The following is a 20,107-nucleotide window of genomic DNA, read 5'->3' on the forward strand; positions in this document are numbered from 1 at the left end:
AAACGTCACTGCCGACAGGGAAAAGCCAAACTACATTTCCCATGATTTGGTGGGAATGTACTGGCGTGGTAGGCAACTATGCAGCCAGAGCTCAGAGTTTTTGAGGGACAGTGCTGTGGTAATGAGAGCAGCTATTTGCTATCAATGACTATGGGCGGGTCACGACCAGGAACTGTAGATTTTATGCACAAGGTAAGATGATAATTGCTAATAGCATTCTGTTCCTCCTGCCTGAAGTTCAACTTGAATTACTGACCCACGTATATTAGTCGGGTGTATAGGCTAATTAAATGTAGTTTAGAACACTGATTTTATGATGGAGCAACACTGGTCTACCAGTAGGGGGCATGCTATATTTAACAAATCTTAAAACTTTTTTCCTTCCCCAGACCAAGCTAAAACATCCGAATTATTCATCTATGGCAAAAGTCAGTGCCCAACTGGCCACCCAGTTCCTCTTTCACACCTATCTCCGAACAAAGAAAAAACTCAGGTATGCAAATAGGCGTAAATTTACCTTGTACATGGTAATTAGACCTTTGTGTATGAAGGTTGTGTCTACATCATGCAGTTTATGGTGTGTATGTCTGCCTTAGGATTGACACAGAGGAATGGATTGCCACCATTGATGCCCTGGTTTCCAAGAGCTGTGAAGCTTGCCAATGGCTGGTGGAGTACTTTGTCAGTCCGGAGGGACGGGAACTTGTCAAGTAAGTTATTATGCCCCCTTCTAGTTCTGAACATGAATTAGTGGATATATCTGACTGTAAGATTGTATTCCTTAAAGTTGACCTCAGGCCAAAACTGCCCTGTGATCACATGACCTCTCAGAGCTGCAAGGAAACATGGTGCTGGAAGGCCTTCCCCCTGCCAGATGTGATCGAAGATCTAAATAGGAAGCAGATAAATAATACCCAGCAGTGATCAATGTAAATTGGTGAGGAATCTCCACCATGTGCCACCAGTGCAATGCATCCTGTTGGTACTAGTCTAGGGGACAAATGCTCCCCCCCCCCCTTCCTCAGCCCAGTCCCTCCACTGGTAAAAGCAAGCTGGGAGGCAAGGCACTGAATCACTAATAACCTTGAAATCACCTCTTCCCTGTACCTTACTATCACACGCGTCTTTCCCCAATCAAACGTAGATTCTTCTTGCCGTTGGGTGACACCAAAATAGTGATTTGGCTCTTTGTTCCTGATTCAGTTTTACAAAGCTTAACACAGTAGTAATGTAAGCCACTTAGTGTTCACTTTGTACTCAACCATGTTTAGTTTACTCATTAGGGTTTTTGTCACCTTGGGTGGCTGCTCACTTGGTCAGCCATGCAAAGTCTGCGACCCCTCGTAGGCCCTGGACCAACATTGCTCTCCTCTTTGAGCCCGGGACCAATGCAGAGCGATTTAGGATGGAGAGCGGGAGAAGATGGATACTGGAAGCTCTCGCCTCTTAGCACTTTTGGGTTCAGAGACTGTCCCTGATCTGTATTGGCTGAAGGTAGAGGAGTCATCAGGAGTCTTCTGATGTCTCTACAAGTATTATGCATTTTTAGGAGGAGCTTGGCATTGGCACGTTGATAGGTTTCCTTCAAACTAGGGATGCACCGATACCACTTTTTTAAGACAGAGTACGAGTACCGATACTTTTGATCAAGTACTCACAGATACCAATTACCGATACTTTTTCTTAAAGGGACAGGTCACATTTTTTCTAAAGCAATACAAACTAATGCTTTAAGGTCACTTTCTTAATATTATGATTCATGAGATAATGAGGGAGCATGACGCCGGCTTCCGGATTTGCTAGCTTCATTACACGGTGCCCGGCTTCCGGATTTGCTAGCTTCCTGACCAATCGGGAAGCCTGGCAGCGCGTCATTGCACGCTACCCAGCTTCCTGATTGGCCGGGAAGTCGGCTCCATGCTCTCTCATCACAAGTGACGTGAGAGCATGGAGCCGTTTCCTGGCCAATCAGGAAACCGGGCAGCTGCCGGCTTCCTGATACAGGAAGTACTCGTGCTAGGAATCTGAGCATTTGGACGAGTACTAACCCAAATAACTCGGCATCGGTACCGATACTAGTATCGGTATCGGTGCACCCCTACTTCAAACCGTTCCAAAAGTTTAGTAAATGTATGTGGACCAACACACGACTTCCTCCTCCCCTTGGTAATGACTGCTCTGGATTTCTAACAATCTTTGTAGGAGTCAAATAAACCCAATGTTCATATGACGATGTAAAGGAGCTCTCTCATTGGCCTCTAAAATAGATGTTTATATAATCCAACATTTCCTTCTTATATCTCAGAGTCTTTCTGCTGGAATGCTGTGTACGGGAGGTGAGGTGTGCTGCGGCCACTATACTGGAGAAGACGCTGGATGGAGCATTGCTGCACAAGGACAAGGTAAATCTTCCCTTTCCCCTGTACAGCTGCACGATTACAGAGGAGCCCTGTCCCATCCTCCTTATCTATGTGTAATGTCCTCTACAGGTGAATGGTGTCCATCTGCTCATTGAGATGCTGCTCAGCTTGCTGGATAAAGACGTGCCAGAGAGCTGCAAGAATTGCGCACAATACTTCTTCCTCTTCAACAGCTTTCTACAAAAGGTACAGACCACATGCCACGATACCTTCTGCAGCATGTACAATGAAAGGAAGTAGTACAATTTGTTTGAATGTCTACTGTTAAGTTCTCTGAAATATTTTGTGCAGTTTTAAAGCTAAGCTCCGGGCACAAAAACTTTCATTTAAATCCTCAATTGCTGCAAAGGATATAAATCCTCTTTTGTGTGCACCAAATGCCTTTGCAAACATAGAAAATAGCTTGTATAAGTAGCAGTGACATCATCACCATGCTGTACATAGTCTGTGCAGAGCTGTGGGAGTGGTCCAGCAGGCCCCACCCACTACAGGCCTGCCTGCAAGAAACTACAGGAGGGGGCGGAGTCGAGACCCCTCGCCCTGCACAAGGAGAGAGAGCAGCAGTGAGCGGTCTTTATTACAGGAGGGGGTGGAGACAAGACCAGTCACCCAGCACAAGGAGAGAGAGCAGCAGTGACCGGTCTTTATTACAGGAGGGGGCGGAGACAAGACCAGTCACCCTGCACAAGGAGAGAGAGCAGCAGTGACCGGTCTTTATTACAGGAGGGGGGGGAGACAAGACCAGTCACCCTGCACAAGGAGAGAGAGCAGCAGTGACCGGTCTTTATTACAGGAGGGGGCGGAGACAAGACCAGTCACCCTGCACAAGGAGAGAGAGCAGCAGTGACCGGTCTTTATTACAGGAGGGGGTGGAGACAAGACCAGTCACCCTGCACAAGGAGAGAGAGCAGCAATGACCGGTCTTTTATACAGAACTTTTGCACAGAGGCACTAGATTACTGCACAGATCTGCAAGAAATACACAAAGCTCACCAAGATTTAAATAAGAACACACACGCCTCTGTATTTAGACCATATTTGCTTATCCTGGAGTTCTGCTTTTAATAAAATTCAAAATAAATTGTTCCGGGTTAGCTGGACAGACTGTGTCCTCATGAGCAGTTTTTGGGGACCTGCGCTGATGGGCTTGGGCTGCTATTCGCTCGGCATGCTTCTAAGATCATTCAGAATTTATTCATGGGTGCATTTGGCTGCTTTCTACCCCCTCCCCCTTTTCCATTGCTGTTCAGTGTTTCTTATCCAAAGCAGAGAAAATGATTTACAGATTAATCAGGGGGCCATCGGGTAATGTTTTATACCTCATGAGACTTCTCCTTTAAGCAGCGTCTAAGACTTTCTTTATTTTTCCTTTGTTACACAGCAAGGCGTTCGCGCTGTCGAACTCTTACTGAAGTATTCCGCTTTGCGTCACTTCATCAATTTCTTACTCGGACCCAACCGGAAAAATAACCAGGTAAGCGAATAATGTTGTGCGTACCTATTTATTGAGTCGAAGATGACGAAAGCTGGCCATACACCTATGGATTATGTAAAGACTTTCTATGATCAGATGGAAAAAGTGCCACAGATTTCTCCATCTACGCTCAACTGTGTGGATGGAGGAATCTCGCACTGCGCCAAGCCTCAGTATCTTACTAGTCGGCCCCGTTGGCTGTCAAAATACCGGAACTGTGCCTGCATCCAATCAGATTGTTCAGGGATTTTGAGAGCCAGCGGGGCCGACTAGCATGACACTGAAGCTTGGCCCAGCGGGGGATCCCTCCAGCCACACAGTTTAGCGTAGATGGAGGAACATGTTGCACTTTTTCCATCTGACCATAGGCTGATAGAAGAAAATCTCTAGTTGTATGGCCAGCTTTAGTGTTTCACCCAAATACACAAAGCATGTTTCCCCTAAATATACAAATCAGCTGTGTTTGACCTTTTTATCTGTCCTTATATACCTAGGGTAGGTTTACACTCGCCAGGAAACACTTGCTGGATATCGGCTTGTGGACACATCACATGTTGGGGCTTTATGTATTGAAGGATATTGTACTATGTTGTTAATCCGGCCCCAGGTCTAAAATGCAGACACCCAGACAGCAGAATTTGCTTTACTCCTAACCGTTTCATGTCATAAGTAGCAGTTGTGTTTTTCCACTCTATATGATTGTTTGGTTTCCTCTCTTTCGCAGAATCGGCGGTGGAGTTCAGCACAAGCTCGAGAGTTTGGTTATCTGCACAATACGATCGCATTGCTGGTCCTTAATTCTGATATCTCCTCCCACAGGACGGTCGGTAAGAGATGACTTATAGCTGGGCTACTACTACTCCTGCCAAGTCTTCATTGCACTGCATTATAGTAGATCTTGCTGAACCTGCGTCTTGTTTTGGCAAGCCGGTCACTCGGATTTATTGCTTACATGTGCGGTTCACTCCATTCAATGAAATGAGTAACACAGAATAAATGTAAAATATAACAAAAACATGAATGAAGAGTTCTGATCTCTCCTTGTGATTGTTCCAGCTCCTGGTCTGTTCAAGCCTCACCCTCTGAACCCACAGGGTCCCCCACTGGCCCTCCACCCTGAAGTTGAAGCTTTGATGTTTATGCCAGAAGGAAAGCCTTATTTGATGGAGGTGGGCTGCTTTGTGTGTTTGTATGTATACCTGCATGGATAATGTATCATTATGTTGCCTTTTTGCCATTGTAAGTTTCCGATATAGAACACCCCGCATGGGCTTATGATGTGACTCTGAACTTTAAATAAAATCCGTAAAATAAAGTTCTCCCCTTCACAAAGAATAAATACACCCCCCCACTCAGCCTGCTCGGCCAATCTCTGGTGTAAGGAAGAAAACCTCCACCAAACACAGAACCCAGTAGTAACGCAGCAGCCGGTGTATGGAACCAGTGAGAGCGACAGGAAATCGGGGATTCGACACCCCCAGAAGTGTTGGGTTCAAAGCAGGGGCATAACTAGAAATCATGGGGCCCTGTGATTTCTAGTTACGCCCCTTGCAGAGCCCACTTGACATCCCAATTGAGAGTGACCCTGCAGAGCCCATCATAGGCTCCCTATGGTGGGCTCTGAAGGGTCTCAGGTGGGCTGGTCACACCCCTGCACACCTCTTACCTGTCAGCCCCGATCCGCAGTCAGCCTCCTCCTCCACGGTCGCTGGCAGGGCCCTGCCTCCTCCTCCTCCGCAGCTGCTGGTTGTCAGTGACTCAGCAGCGGGTGTGAGGAGGAATGCGCCGCTGCACAGATCAGACAGGTTGTCAGTGATCTGAACAGCAGCACCTTCCTCCTCACAGCCAGCAGCGTGCCATGCCATAGCGACCCAGGCAGCCCGCACGGCATCAGGGTGACCCCTTTGTTCCTCATCCTGGCCGGGCAACATAGCAGCAACCTGGGTCGCTATGGCGATTGCTTCGCCACTGGTTCAAGGGATTCTCTGGGTAGTGGTTTCTCTTCATCACAGCAGAGATCACTGATGGCATCAGGAGTGGTAACTATGAACTATCCTAGCAGGAAGGATTTATATTACATTGATTTTAGCCACAGAGTCGTGTTGATTCATATAGTGTTGTACCGTGTCGCTTACACTCCATACGGCAGTGTAGACCTTGAGGACACGGGTTGAGACGATCGAAGTGATGACATGGACAATGGGCACTGCGTGTTCTCAGACTATGACTAAAGGCATCGCCACCACTCACAGGACCGAAAGCGTGAATTTCTTTATTTTCATTGAACATATGTCAATCAAAGCAATATTTTGGGATCACACACGGTCCCTTCCTGTGGGTGACGGTGACAAATCGTGCAAATATATACAGTGACCTTACACCAAAAAAAAAAAAGCGGTGCACCACCCATATGACCTCATGATGACCACAGAGTCCCGCCACAATTCAAATAATGAACCATTCCAAACACACCAAAGGCCATCCCATAAAGAAAGTATTATATACAGAGAGAATGTTTCTTAAAATTGCATTTCTGTGAGCAGAAAGGGGAAGCGGCTGCCCACATTATCCAGTGCAGCAGTGTCCTCTGTTTCCATGGTAACCAGGTAGGTAGCGGGTGAGGAGCGGGGCATCCACGGCTCACTGTCCCCAATCAATGGGTATCGGAGCCGAGTGCGCATGCCCAAGCCCTCAGACCTGCCCACTCGCATCTTCCGTTGCCAGGCAGCGGGCGGAACAAGACAGTGCCAGCGTCCACTGACCTTGTGTTGAGACATATGACGGTCATGTAAATGAATGTAAGAAAAGAATCCTTGGATGGTCCCTTATGGGGAGGTGTGATGATAATCCCCTTTTTAGCTTTTTATAATTCTATTAATATTTTATATTAGGGCTGGTAATGATTAAAATTTTGGTGTTTGATTGATCAAATTTTTTTTTAATCGAATAATTTCGATTAATTATAACGCACATACAGATCCAACTACATTGGCCTATACACATACAGCACGGCAATGAAGTAATACAATGAACTAGGATCACACTAATCCAGCACGTTATTCATCTCACGTGCCGCACTCAATATGGCCGCCGCTTGAGTGGGGCAACTCAGAATAATAACGTGCTGGATTAGTGTGATCCTAGTTCATTGTATTACTTCATTGCCGTGCTGTATGTGTATAGGCCAATGCCGCGGCTGGCGCTCGTGCAGAACAAGTTTCTTGGGCAAACTCACCAGCCCAAGTGGCTCCGTCGCCTAACGAAGGGAAGTGGGGGGAGGAGTCCGGTGACGTCACCAGACTCCTCCCCCTTCCCTTCGTTTAGCCGACGGAGCCACTTGGGAAAGGGGGGAGGAGTCCGGAGACGTCTATGTCCGTGACGTCACCGGATCTCCGACGGAAGAGCCAGAAGCCGGCGGAGACGTGAGTACCGATCAAAAAATTTTAATCAATCAAAAAAATTAACGATTAATCAAGGAATTAATCGTTAATTTCCACAGCCCTATTTTATATGTATAATAATGTTATTTTATCTGCTTTTCAGGTGATGTTTGCGATGCGGGAGCTCCCCGGGTCCCTTTCAGTACTCATAGAGATGGTGGCTTACTGCTGTCTCTGTAACGAGCGTTTCTCGCTCACCGCGCTGCACTTCATTAAGGTACTTACAGGGCTGCACAGAGTTCATTCCGATCAGTTTTTGGCTCTCTTGTTTATGAATTGATACACATTGGGCCCTTACGGGATCAGGTTTCTGCGGGTCCCGTGCTCCATCATTAATAGCATTTAGCTTAAGGAACGCCTGTAGTTTTTGGAGCAGCTTATGTGCCGAGGGAATCATCTTGCCTTACAGTCTGATCTGCTGACACGCTTACTCTTACTAATAAAGTGTGCAGAAGTGGGGCAGTCCTTACAGCTTAACCCCTTCGTAACTGACGACTTACAGTGTACGTCGCCAGCATCGGGGCTGTTTAAACAGACTCCCGGTTACTTTTGCCGCCGGGACTCTGTTTAAACTTGTAGAGCCGACTGTCGGCTTTACAACAGAAGCGATCCTGGCGAAATTCTAGTCCTTTCCCAGCCTGACTGGCCCTTTCATTCATTGGATTTAAGTTCAATGGCTCTGCACCACATGTGAGCGTTACCGAGGGCAGTTTGCATGCAATTGCAGTCTGTCAAGGAACGCCCACTTCTCAAGACTGACATCCACTTACCAAGGCATTTTGGTGTTTGCATCTCATCCCAAGAGCCAGCCCAATGCTTACAACAGGGCCGAGGGCTCTTGTGGGGAGTACTGAGGCAGGGTGCTGTGTTGTTTTCAAGAAGCTATATACAGCCCCCTGCTGGCGTCTCAGTCATTATCTGCCTGCATTACATAGAGAGCCAGTAAGGACATCACTGAGTATTTCATAAGGAATGTAATGAAAACATGTTTTATTTAAAAATACAGTTTACCATAATAAGGTGGAGCAGGGGAACCAGGGAAATCAGATTAAACTTCAGCTTTAAACACGACACTTCAAAAATACAATTTATCATTACAGAAACCAAGTAAAGCTTACATCTCCTCCCTTTCTCTCTGATATCCGTTTGCACAGTACTAATGTCTTCTGGGCTTTCTATATACCCCACAGAACCAGCTGGAGACCGCTCCACCTCATGAGCTGAAGAATATGTTCACCCTCCTGTTCGAGATTCTGGTACGTTCGCTATATAAATATGTTCTCTGCAATTGTATTTCCAACCTCCCTGCAGCCCAATCCTCATACACGTCATATATGTGACGGTGACACTTCTATTTTACGAGTGTTCCTGTTTAAATTTGGCACTTCCTGTTCAGCGGTTGTCTGAAAATGGGATCTGTTCCATGTACTCTGTAAGGTGCAGCTCAGTATATTGGGGTCGACTGTGGTGGGCAAGTGTGGACCGACCTGGAGTGACACTACGATTCATTGATGATCAATTTTGTTTTAATTAAGACCGGCCAGAACAAATCTCACCCAAAGCTCGGAGCCCTCACTATACAACTTGCATATTGCTATAGACGGTTCTGAAATATGTATAATAAAGAGTTAATCGCTGGTGCCCAGTCATGTACCCTTCAGTGCAGATCCTGTAGCCCTGGTACTTGCTGCTTCTAGTGCCACATTTCTCCATTTGTTGTTCCTAGTGCCCAGTGTGTTTTGATTCATTCTGGCTGACATAATGAATCTAGTGCTGGGAGGGCAGAGGGGGGATTTACTAAAGCCAGGCAGCCTGTCACACACGCCCCCCCCGCCACACACACGCACCCCCTGCCACACACACGCATATACACACACCCCACACACGCATATACACACACCCCACACACGCATATACACACACCCCACACACGCATATACACACACCCCACACACGCATATACACACACCCCACACACGCATATACACATACACACACACACACTTCAGATACGTCTAGGTTCTGGTGCTGACAAATGTCAGCTTGATAAGGTTGAGGTTGCATTTGGGCATTGGGTTTTCCCCAGCATGCTTATATAGCTGTTGCCAGTTGGGAGGTGGCCACTGAAATGTTGGGGTTGCTTGAGACTGATAGAATTTAGCCTTTCTGACACACTGGCTCAGTCTGTCTTGTGCGATGGCGGCTGTCAGTCAGTCACATTAGCTGCTATGTTCTCATGCAGTGCTGGCTTCATCCAACAATAGCCCCAGCGTTTCTGCTCTTACCTCCCCACCTGCAGGAGCTCTCAATTAGCAGGTCACCAGATGGGTTATTACAGCAGCCCTGGCTACCAGGAATGGTCTGGCCCTGATTTAGGAGGTTTACCATGCTAATATTATCTGCTGTTTAATATAGACTTAAATCGCTACAATACCGGAATGTTTATAAAGGACATTTCTGAGAAGTAAATGTGTGATGTTTTTTTTTTCTTCTCTTCTGTAGATGATTGAAGATCCAATCCAGCTGCAGAGGCTCAAGTTTGCCTTTGAGTCAGACGGCCTTTTAGGTAAATTCGGGGAAAATAAAATGTATTTATTACAGGTATTTAAATTGCGCCGACAATTTTACGCAGCACTTTACATAGTTGCACATTCACATCCCTGCCCTCAAGGAGCTTACAATCTAAGGTCCCTAACTCGCATGCATACATAGAGGGCCAACTTAGAGAGGAGCCAATTAACCTTCCAGCATGTCTTTGGAGTAAATGATAATGAAATAAAGTCTGGCGAAGAGTTGGCTGAAAGTCAGAGTTGTGTTAGGTCACCTTGTTTATAGCAACCCAGGGGGGTGAACAAAATATGGAGTGTAGGAGCCAGCAGGATTTTTTTTAGGAGACTGCTCCATTGACTCAGTATACCGCGAGCAGTAGCTCCCTATATACTGAGCCTAGGGTGACGGGAGGACGCTAGTTTGTGTCCCCCCGTTACCCTAAGGAGAACTATGGGGAAAAGCCTTAACCCCATCGTTCTCCTTAAAGGAGAAGCTCTGGCTCCTGGCATTTGCCCAGCCCTGTATTAACCTGATTTTCTTGCACCTTGTTTCAAAGTGTGACCGTTTTTCCCACCTACCACTATATTTGCACTTTACTGAGATGCCCAAGTTCTTATACCCCCCTCCTCTTCAAAGCAGGATCCTTCTCCATGCTACTCAATCTTCTAGGGCTTTCTTGATGGCATTAGCAGTTCAAATGTAAGCGTTCTTGTTGCGTTGAGTTTCTCTTAATCAGTTGATCAGGCATGGACAAATCTTTCCACAATCTGAGGGCCGGTTCCCGGAAGAAAGAGCAAACAACAATGGGACTTTGAACTGACATATGTAGTTCTCTTCCTCTTTAGCGAACATAGGTACATACAACACAGCAGACCCACCATGTATACAACCCCAAAGCCCATCACCATCTTTCACCAAAGCAGTCCTGTGCCAAATTTAGGGTTCCTCCTCCTACCCACCCACACACTCTCCCTTTTTGTTGGTGATGGTATAGTGTTTAATTGCTGCCATGCCATAAAGCGATGCCTGTTCATTAAAGGCTGCCCCCAATCAGACCTACAGGCAACACTAGGTCCCAAAAAGTAGTTTGTCCATCAGCGCCAGAAAACCCCATAGCCAGTCCACAAACATATAAAGTATCCCACAGAGGGGCAGCTCCTCTTCAGTCAGGTAAAACGACTCAACATGCAAAAAAACAGAAACCAGAGAGCGCCTAGTGCAGAAGTCTTTATTGCTGTATAAAAAGAGATGTACTCACAGGCGTAAGCGTATAAGAGATCTTCAAACTGGCCCAGCAATTGCATCCAAATACCAGGAAGTGCTGAAGAGCTATTGGCATTTGAAGGCTGGAGATCGGCAAATCGCCAATGTCTCTGCACATGCTGGACAAGGCTGACGCGTTTCCAGGGTCAAACCCCCTTCAGAGGGAGGCGCTTTCTAGTTTTTGTTTCCTTGCTACAGACAGCAGTGTGAACTTGCAGGTTACGGCCCCTAACTTCACCTACTCTACATCATGTGACCGGAAGTTATCCGTAAGTCACATGATGCGGAGGATGCCGTCTGCTAGGATTTGCAGTACAGGAGGTTGTAGGGGAGCTTATGGGCCGGGTGTCCTGAGTGTGTATATATCTTGAAGAACTAGATCTGGCCATCCCTAATCACCAACTAAAATACAGTATAACAATTGTTTTTGAGTATTTCATAGTATCTTCAGAAATAATAATTCTTCTGTTTCTACGTCTTTAGCTCTGATGCACCACAGCAATCACATAGACAGCAGCCGCTGCTACCAGTGTGTGAAATTCCTCGTCACTTTAGCTCAGAAGTAAGTAATACCCAATCTATAGATTGTAAGCTCCACGTGTCGGACCTTCTGTTCTTCGGGTGGTGGGCCCTGACTTGTACCTGCGGTGGTCATGTGTTAGCCGTGGCTGGAAAGTTCTCATGTGGAAGTAATCATGTTTTATCATTTGGTGACAGGTGTGCTGCGGCAAAGGAGTATTTCAAGGAGAATTCTCAACACTGGAGCTGGGCTGTGCAATGGCTGCAGAAGAAGGTGCGACATATTCATCAATGACAATGCTCAGTCACATTTCTTGATTATTTAAGGACTTGTAGTCTGGCTTTTTATAGTAAACCTGGGCAATTCAAACTGCGCATATGATGAAAAATTGCATAAGCAGAGGTTTGTATACAGTATATGTATAAACCAGAGGACAGGATAATGAGCAAATCCAGAACTAAAAACCTTAGCTTTGCCTTATTGGTCGGTCAGGTTGGCTATCTCATTCAAGGACATATACCGTGTTTCCCCGAAAATAAGACACTGTCTTATATTTTTTTTTGGCTCAAAACAACACACTAGGTCTTATTTTCGGGGTAGGTCTTTTTTTTTTTAATGTACAACAATCCAAAGTTAACGCAAATCCAAATGAAATCAGGGATGCCGTACCTTTCCAAGAACAACTTGGTAACCAATCGCTGGCCAGAATGAGTGAAGCGCGCTTTCACCATCGATTCCTCACAGGCGGGGTGCATTTGGCATCACTCCGCCTGCGACAGGAGCCGGCGCTATAGAGGAGGCATCGGCTTATGCGGCTCTGCTCCCTCCGGTGCCGCCTCGCTTCCTCTAGCGCTGGCTACGTTGGCACCGCTGATTTTCTCCCGCGGCTCTTCAAGTTCCCCCCCTTATGCCACCACCGGCCCCTGGGAATGGTCACAACCAGGTCTTATTTTTGGGGTAGGTCTTATATTTTAGCAATTGCCAAAAATAGTACTAGGTCTTATTTTCAGTGAAATGGGGTGGGTCCATTTCACTGCTTCTGCTGTGATCCAGAAACTGCTTTCAGACAGAGCCACTGATTGGCTGGTTAGTCCTTGATTATGACAGCAGGCATGTGACTCTCACCTGCCAGGGGGAACCCCAAGTGGTAGTTACACCAGTTGTTCCAAAGACTGCTATACAATGACAGGTCGGAGATGTGGCTTTCTAGTTCAGTGCAATGCATTTGCATACTATTGCACATGTGTACCACAATTGCACATGTGTACCACAATTGCACATGTGTACCACAATTGCACATGTGTACCACAATTGCACATGTGTACCACAATTGCACATGTGTACCACAATTGCACATGTGTACCACAATTGCACATGTGTACCACAATTGCACATGTGTACCACAATTGCACATGTGTACCACAATTGCACATGTGTACCACAATTGCACATGTGTACCACAATTGCACATGTGTACCACAATTGCACATGTGTACCACAATTGCACATGTGTACCACAATTGCACATGTGTACCACAATTGCACATGTGTACCACAATTGCACATGTGTACCACAATTGCACATGTGTACCACAATTGCACATGTGTACCACAATTGCACATGTGTACCACAATTGCACATGTGTACCACAATTGCACATGTGTACCACAATTGCACATGTGTACCACAATTGCACATGTGTACCACAATTGCACATGTGTACCACAATTGCACATGTGTACCACAATTGCACATGTGTACCACAATTGCACATGTGTACCACAATTGCACATGTGTACCACAATTGCACATGTGTACCACAATTGCACATGTGTACCACAATTGCACATGTGTACCACAATTGCACATGTGTACCACAATTGCACATGTGTACCACAATTGCACATGTGTACCACAATTGCACATGTGTACCACAATTGCACATGTGTACCACAATTGCACATGTGTACCACAATTGCACATGTGTACCACAATTGCACATGTGTACCACAATTGCACATGTGTACCACAATTGCACATGTGTACCACAATTGCACATGTGTACCACAATTGCACATGTGTACCACAATTGCACATGTGTACCACAATTGCACATGTGTACCACAATTGCACATGTGTACCACAATTGCACATGTGTACCACAATTGCACATGTGTACCACAATTGCACATGTGTACCACAATTGCACATGTGTACCACAATTGCACATGTGTACCACAATTGCACATGTGTACCACAATTGCACATGTATAGTATATAGACAGGGATCAAGAAAAAAAATCTGTTCTATATTAGCAGTGCTGAATGTGTTACAGATGATGATATGCCTGCTGCCATTAATGTTGTACTGAAGTGTGGTTTCTCCTTTATATGTGCCTGACAGATGTCCGAGCATTGCTGGGCCCCGCAGAGTAACGTGTCCAATGAAACATCCACAGCCAAGACCTTCCAGAGAACCATCTCTGCACAGGTAGAGTAAAAGGCATGGCTGAGTTGTCACTGTGTGTATCTGAGGTCCGTCACATTGGTTGCAGTGCTCATCGAGCATTCTGAAAGTGTCTTTCATTAGAGACTTCACTGGCATGCCAACCATATGGGTTGGGGGTCTTCAGGCAGTGCTCCTCAGGAAAGAAATATAGGGCAGTCCCTCCTAAAAGAAACCATTTTAACATTCATTGTGCTACTGGCCGGGTATTTAAAGCATCACACGGCCGTTTCTGACTCGGCTCAGTATTGGTTCATTCAAACCAGTCTCTTCAGTCATGCAAACAAGCCTCCCCAGGCCCATTCCAATAGGCCCAGTAGACTAAAACCATTCTGCCCACAGATAGATGTTCTGATTCTATAACACCAAAAAAAAATCAGTGGATGGGTAACTTACTAATAGGTTTCATTTCCTGCATTGATTTTCACGCACCACTAGAACTGAAAACAGCGTGATTGTGTGTATAACGTGATTCCATTTCTGCTGTAGGACACTTTAGCCTATGCCACCGCGTTGCTGAACGAGAAGGACCAATCTGGAAGCAGCAATGGTTCTGAAAGCAGCCCAGCCAATGAGAATGGAGACAGGAGTATGCAACAGGTGAGAAGCATTGTGGGTAGAATAGGGGGGCTGCAGTTTATTTTTCTTTCCTGACACCAATACATGGCAGCATACAATGGGGCGGAGCCATACCCTTTGGGTTATACTGCCGCCGACAGGAGGATTGGACTCTGGCAAACAAGATAACTAGGCCAGCCCAGGGCCAGCATGTCACAAATATAAAATAGGCGTTTTCCCAATTTGGCTGCAAAAGTGGAAATGCACTTTAAGGTCCTTCAGAAGCGTTTTTGAACTGCAGATAGTCTCCAGTTTTTCTAGTTTTCTGTTCTTGTTTTTCTTGGGCCTGTAAGGGATTGCTTGGTGTGTTGCCCACCCCTCAGTTGGACTGCTTCTGGATATCCCAAAGGTTCCTATGTAATTATTCACAGAGTGCGAAGTTATTTATTTATTATTGGTATTTATATAGCGCCAACAGTTTTACATTCACATTAGTCCCCGCCCTCAAGGAACTTGCAATCTCAGGTCCCTATATCACATGCACATACAGGGCCAATTTAGACCAGAGGAGCCAATTAACCTTTCAGCATGCCATTGGAGTGTGGGAGGATACCCACACAAGCACGGGGAGAACCTGCAAACTCCAGGCAAAAGTGCAAGTATAAGATTTTATAGCTTTATAATAGAGGTGCACCGAAATGAAAATTTCAAAAAAAAATTTTAAAAAAATGCCAGGGCCAAATGGACAGGAAGAGATGTAGATCACTTCCCGTTCATTCATAATTGAGGATATAGTAACCTTGTCAATTATGTACAAACACTCAGCGATCACTGATCACCGACTGCTTGTACCCGCTCTCCTCCCTGACAGCTGTCACAGGAGGCTGAGTGGGGCGGTGCAGGGAGGAGAGCTCCGCCTCCTGTGACAGCGCAGGCTGTCTCCGTCCACACACCGCTCTGCCGGACTGTGATAGGAGGCTGAGCGGTGTAGGAGGAGAGACGCCGGCCGCTCACAGCGTTCTCCTCCCGCAGCGCTCATCCGCCTGTGACAGTTTCTCTTCCCCCTGCTGGGACACAGAAGCGCCCAGCGGGGAGGAGAGAAATCACGGATGCGCCGCTGTATCGGCCAGAAAATGGCATTATGCCAAAAGTGTCATTTTCGTCCAATATAGCGGTACATCCCCTACTTTATAACATCTGGTGCCTCTGGATGGAGGATCTTGCATACGGATTATCTAAATTAACTATAGCCAAACATTGTACCAAGACTGCAGAGAACACAAACAAATAGATCCCGGCGTGTACTCCACCTTGTGACTTGTTCTGCCTGCGTTCAGTTTGAAGTATGCGCTTTAAGCAGCAAATTCCCCTTTTTTGTTTCAGGGTCCCGACTCTCCAATGATAATTGGAGACCCAAAAAGTGACCTTGACGACGTCGACCCTTGACTACGTTTCCCAGGTACAAAAGACGAGAGAGTCTTTGCGCTGTGAAACCCAACCGCTCCCTCCGAGAACCGCAATGCGTCCTCGGCCCTCGTTAACAGTCCCGTCGGGGCCACCGAGGGGGCAACCTGGCGGGATTCGCAGAGCTAATCCAAAACGCCGGCTGCAGCCAAAAGGCTCTTTCTTTTTTCTTTTTTTTCTTCCCGAAAACTGTCGCACCGAGACGGGAGTTCAACCTTACTGCTGCAAAAAAAAAAAACACACAGAATATTTTTGTCAATTTTATTGCAAAAAACGAGAAACGAGACAAGTGGTTGAATTTTTTTTTTTTAATTTGTCAGAATTAAAGGAGTGAATGTACAATTGTGGCTTTTTCTGTAACGCTGCGGAGATTTCATTTTTTGGTTTTATACGAAATATCGAGAAGGAGAAGAAGAAGAAGAACATTTTCTTGACTGCGTTTAGGTGCACACAGCAACTTTTTAATCTAATGATATTACCTAGGAATCTTAAAATCATGTAAAGAAAATGAAATGTAAAACTTAAACCTTGTACAAAATTAGTTTGAAATTGAACTTTTAAAGAAGAAGAAAACAAAAATTGAAGACACTTTGTATTTATGTCTCCTTACAGTTTGTATAGTCATTTGGTATGTTTGTGCCATCGGATCATAATGCGAAATTAAACAGCCGCTGTTTTCATACATTTTGTTTTTAAAAAAATTTCTTTTTTTTTTTTGCCGACGCATCCTTTTATAAAGACGCTCTGGACGCGGCCGTATCGCTGCGCTTACCAGGTTGAGCCCATCGATTCGCCAAGCGGTGACGCTTTCACCGAGGCGCAAAATTCCTATGGAATTCACTGGTTAGTGGGTTCATTGATGGGCTTGATGTGGTACCAGTACAGGTACAAGTTAAAGTGTAACTCCATCCTTTTTGACGTATTTGATATTGCAAACCATGGCAGCCAAATAAGCAGCCTTGTTAAAGCGCCCCTTCCATGGCATGCTAAACCCCCCCACACCACCACCAACACAAACATCTTTTAAATGCTGGCAAAAACAGATCTTCCGTTTGCCATGGTCTTCATGTACTATGTTCCTTCTCAAAGTAAATGCAGTAAGCAATAGATACAGAACTGAGTTCAGCCTAAAATGTAAACCATTTTAAAGGGTAATTCCACTTTCCCAGGTGAATTTGGGAAAATTACTGCCGATGTACTATGCTGTACTGTTGAGTAGCGCAACCCTCTGCTCTGTGTTTTGAATTTTGCTTACAAATGGTGAGCACTCAGTGGTCACCTGACCGCGCTGACCATTGAGAAGCGCTTCAAGCAAGAAACGCTTCTCATTGGCCAGCGCAGTCAGAGAAGATTCTCATTGGGTCAGCACAGTCAGAAAACCTTGCACTGGTCAGCGCAGCCAGAAGAGCTTCTCATTGGGTCAGCGCAGCCAGAAGAGCTTCTCATTGGGTCAGCGCAGCCAGAAGAGCTTCTCATTGGGTCAGCGCAGCCAGAAGAGCTTCTCATTGGGTCAGCGCAGCCAGAAGAGCTTCTCATTGGGTCAGCGCAGCCAGAAGAGCTTCTCATTGGGTCAGCGCAGCCAGAAGAGCTTCTCATTGGGTCAGCGCAGCCAGAAGAGCTTCTCATTGGGTCAGCGCAGCCAGAAGAGCTTCTCATTGGGTCAGCGCAGCCAGAAGAGCTTCTCATTGGGTCAGCGCAGCCAGAAGAGCTTCTCATTGGGTCAGCGCAGCCAGAAGAGCTTCTCATTGGCCAGCGCAGTCAGAAGAGCGTCTCATTGGGTCAGCGCAGCCAGAAGAGCTTCTCATTGGGTCAGCGCAGCCAGAAGAGCTTCTCATTGGCCAGCGCAGTCAGAAGAGCTTCTCATTGGCCAGCGCAGTCAGAAGAGCTTCTCATTGGCCAGAGGAGTCATAGGAGCTTCTCATTGGGTCAGCGCAGTCATAGGAGCTTCTCATTGGTCAGCGCAGTCAAAAGAGCTTCTCATTGGGTCAGCGCAGTCAAAAGAGCTTCTCATTGGGTCAGCGCAGTCAAAAGAGCTTCTCATTGGGTCAGCGCAGTCAGAAGAGCTTCTCATTGGTCAGCGCGTTCAGATCAATAAGCGCTCGCCATTTGTGAGCGGAATTCAAAATACCGAGAGCGGGGCTGCGCTACACTGCAGTAAAGGGTGCGGATAGAGAACCGGCGGAGGGGAAGAAGTACTCGCCCAAAGGTAAGCATAGAGGGGGCCAGATTGGAAGAGGTCATTCAGTTTTCCCAAACTCACCTGGGAAGGTGGAATTACCATTAAAGTGAACCTTGTATTAAAATGCCAGGTCCACTTGTTAGACTCCGCCCCCCGTGTAAAAATGGCACATTAAATATATTGTGGAAAATTGTAAAACTAAAACTGCATTTTCTCCTGAGATTGGAGAAGTTTTCCCAGGATCCTGCTGGAAGGCAGGTGACATCGCCCTTTGCCGAGGCGCTGCGGGTGAAAGCCAAGGGTGGTCCAACTATAATGGATGTTGCAAGGTCCACTTTATTGCCCAATCCCTTATAGGCAGGACGTGTACCCCACAAGTCTGTGTTCCCCCAATAAAGCTTACAAATGCTTTTTCTCCTGTCTGCCTTGAAGGGACTGAAGACGCATATGTACAATTGGCCATCACAGCCAGTCCCTTGCTTCATTTGAAAGACAAAACCTCATAGGTTCTGATCTTCTCAAGCTGAGGAGGATCCTGGACCAAGCTGTATTGCTCAACTGCTGTGCAGTCTTAAGGGTGGTCCTTGACTCGGCAAGGGGTGCCCCCAATCCCTAGCTGAGCGGATACCACAGATCTCTCGGCAGGATGAACATAGGAGACGTGTATCCAACTTGTGTATTTAGTGACCTGCCTGCCGTGAAGTTTCCCCTTTTTATCGTGAGTTTAGGAAGCCGTACTCCATGAAATTATTATATAACCCCTCCCCCTAAGAGGATGTACACCACAGGTCAGAACATGAGCTGATGATGTCACTGCCTTGCATTTCGGTATTGAACCCGTCAAAACAGGTGGAGTTGTCCTTTTAAATAAAAGAAATTGCAAAGAAATAGACTGAAGACCTGTCATTGATCCAAATATTAAACATTTTGTATCATCTTTGTACATTTTTATGCTTTTATTGTCAGGCCTTTGTAACGGAAACGTCATTGGGCATGTAAATCTAAACCTGTATGCAAAAAAACGAAGTTGGCCATATATGGAGAGAGGGCTCGTTATCACTATTGGGTGATTCTAGACGGTAGAAATAAATGGGGGGGGGGGGGGTTTCAAGCAGTACATCCCAAGCTGCTCCCAAATTCAGTTCCTTCTCTGGACTTTGTCAGATTTCCGGCTGAATTTGCAGCGGATTGAACTATTCATGGAAAATGGCGCACGTGGGCCGACTACGTCCATGGTGGGACAGTTTGTAGGACAGCCAGCTCTTCATATGTGGCCAGCTACACCGATTGGCTCACTTGCTTTGCGTTTTAGCGAATACGGCAGGAAAATATTCTCATCATAGAAGCTTTGACCATTTTATAAAGCCGGTCTGAGAGCATGTACCTCAAAGGGTCTATATGATTTTATCAACCACAAATTCCTCCTGGGCACCTCTCTGGAACTAGTGTTACTGCGGCACTAATGCCTTCACATTGAACGTAAGCGTTACCTGCCCATCATTCTCCCTGGCCAGTGAGCTGGCTCTTATGAGACATTCTCATTGGATGTGGAGATGGCCGGTAGGCAGGACTTGGTCCCGGAGTTGAGAGTCAACCCTTATCGGAGGGGTGCACAGCGGCTTTTTCGGGTGCCATGTGCCGTCTGCTCTTAGGCATGGCTTTGACTTTCAAAAAGGTCAACTCTTCATATTTAAAAACTAAACACCAATTTTTTGGCAGAGGTCCGTTTAAA

At 46.2% G+C, this 20,107-nt stretch overlaps 1 protein-coding gene across 1 annotated transcript in view; it reads left to right on the top strand.

Annotated features, from left to right (window-relative positions):
• The window catches only part of USP24 (ubiquitin specific peptidase 24), a 74,084-nt gene extending 57,890 nt beyond the window's left edge, over positions 1 to 16,194 (top strand). The window contains exons 53-67 of the mRNA XM_018566601.1: positions 379 to 493; positions 597 to 710; positions 2,306 to 2,402; positions 2,490 to 2,606; positions 3,802 to 3,894; positions 4,619 to 4,721; positions 4,951 to 5,063; positions 7,438 to 7,551; positions 8,525 to 8,590; positions 9,837 to 9,900; positions 11,631 to 11,709; positions 11,865 to 11,940; positions 14,073 to 14,159; positions 14,664 to 14,774; positions 16,116 to 16,194. Of these exons, the coding sequence (XP_018422103.1) occupies positions 379 to 493; positions 597 to 710; positions 2,306 to 2,402; positions 2,490 to 2,606; positions 3,802 to 3,894; positions 4,619 to 4,721; positions 4,951 to 5,063; positions 7,438 to 7,551; positions 8,525 to 8,590; positions 9,837 to 9,900; positions 11,631 to 11,709; positions 11,865 to 11,940; positions 14,073 to 14,159; positions 14,664 to 14,774; positions 16,116 to 16,178 (1,412 nt within the window). The 3' untranslated portion in view covers positions 16,179 to 16,194. The remainder of the gene's footprint in view (positions 1 to 378; positions 494 to 596; positions 711 to 2,305; positions 2,403 to 2,489; positions 2,607 to 3,801; positions 3,895 to 4,618; positions 4,722 to 4,950; positions 5,064 to 7,437; positions 7,552 to 8,524; positions 8,591 to 9,836; positions 9,901 to 11,630; positions 11,710 to 11,864; positions 11,941 to 14,072; positions 14,160 to 14,663; positions 14,775 to 16,115) is intronic.
• The last annotated feature ends 3,913 nt before the right edge of the window (positions 16,195 to 20,107 follow it).

The sequence above is a fragment of the Nanorana parkeri genome, unplaced genomic scaffold (genome assembly GCF_000935625.1).
Source record: "Nanorana parkeri isolate BGI_ZX_2015 unplaced genomic scaffold, ASM93562v1 scaffold962, whole genome shotgun sequence".
In the NCBI taxonomy this organism is placed as follows: domain Eukaryota; kingdom Metazoa; phylum Chordata; class Amphibia; order Anura; family Dicroglossidae; genus Nanorana; species Nanorana parkeri.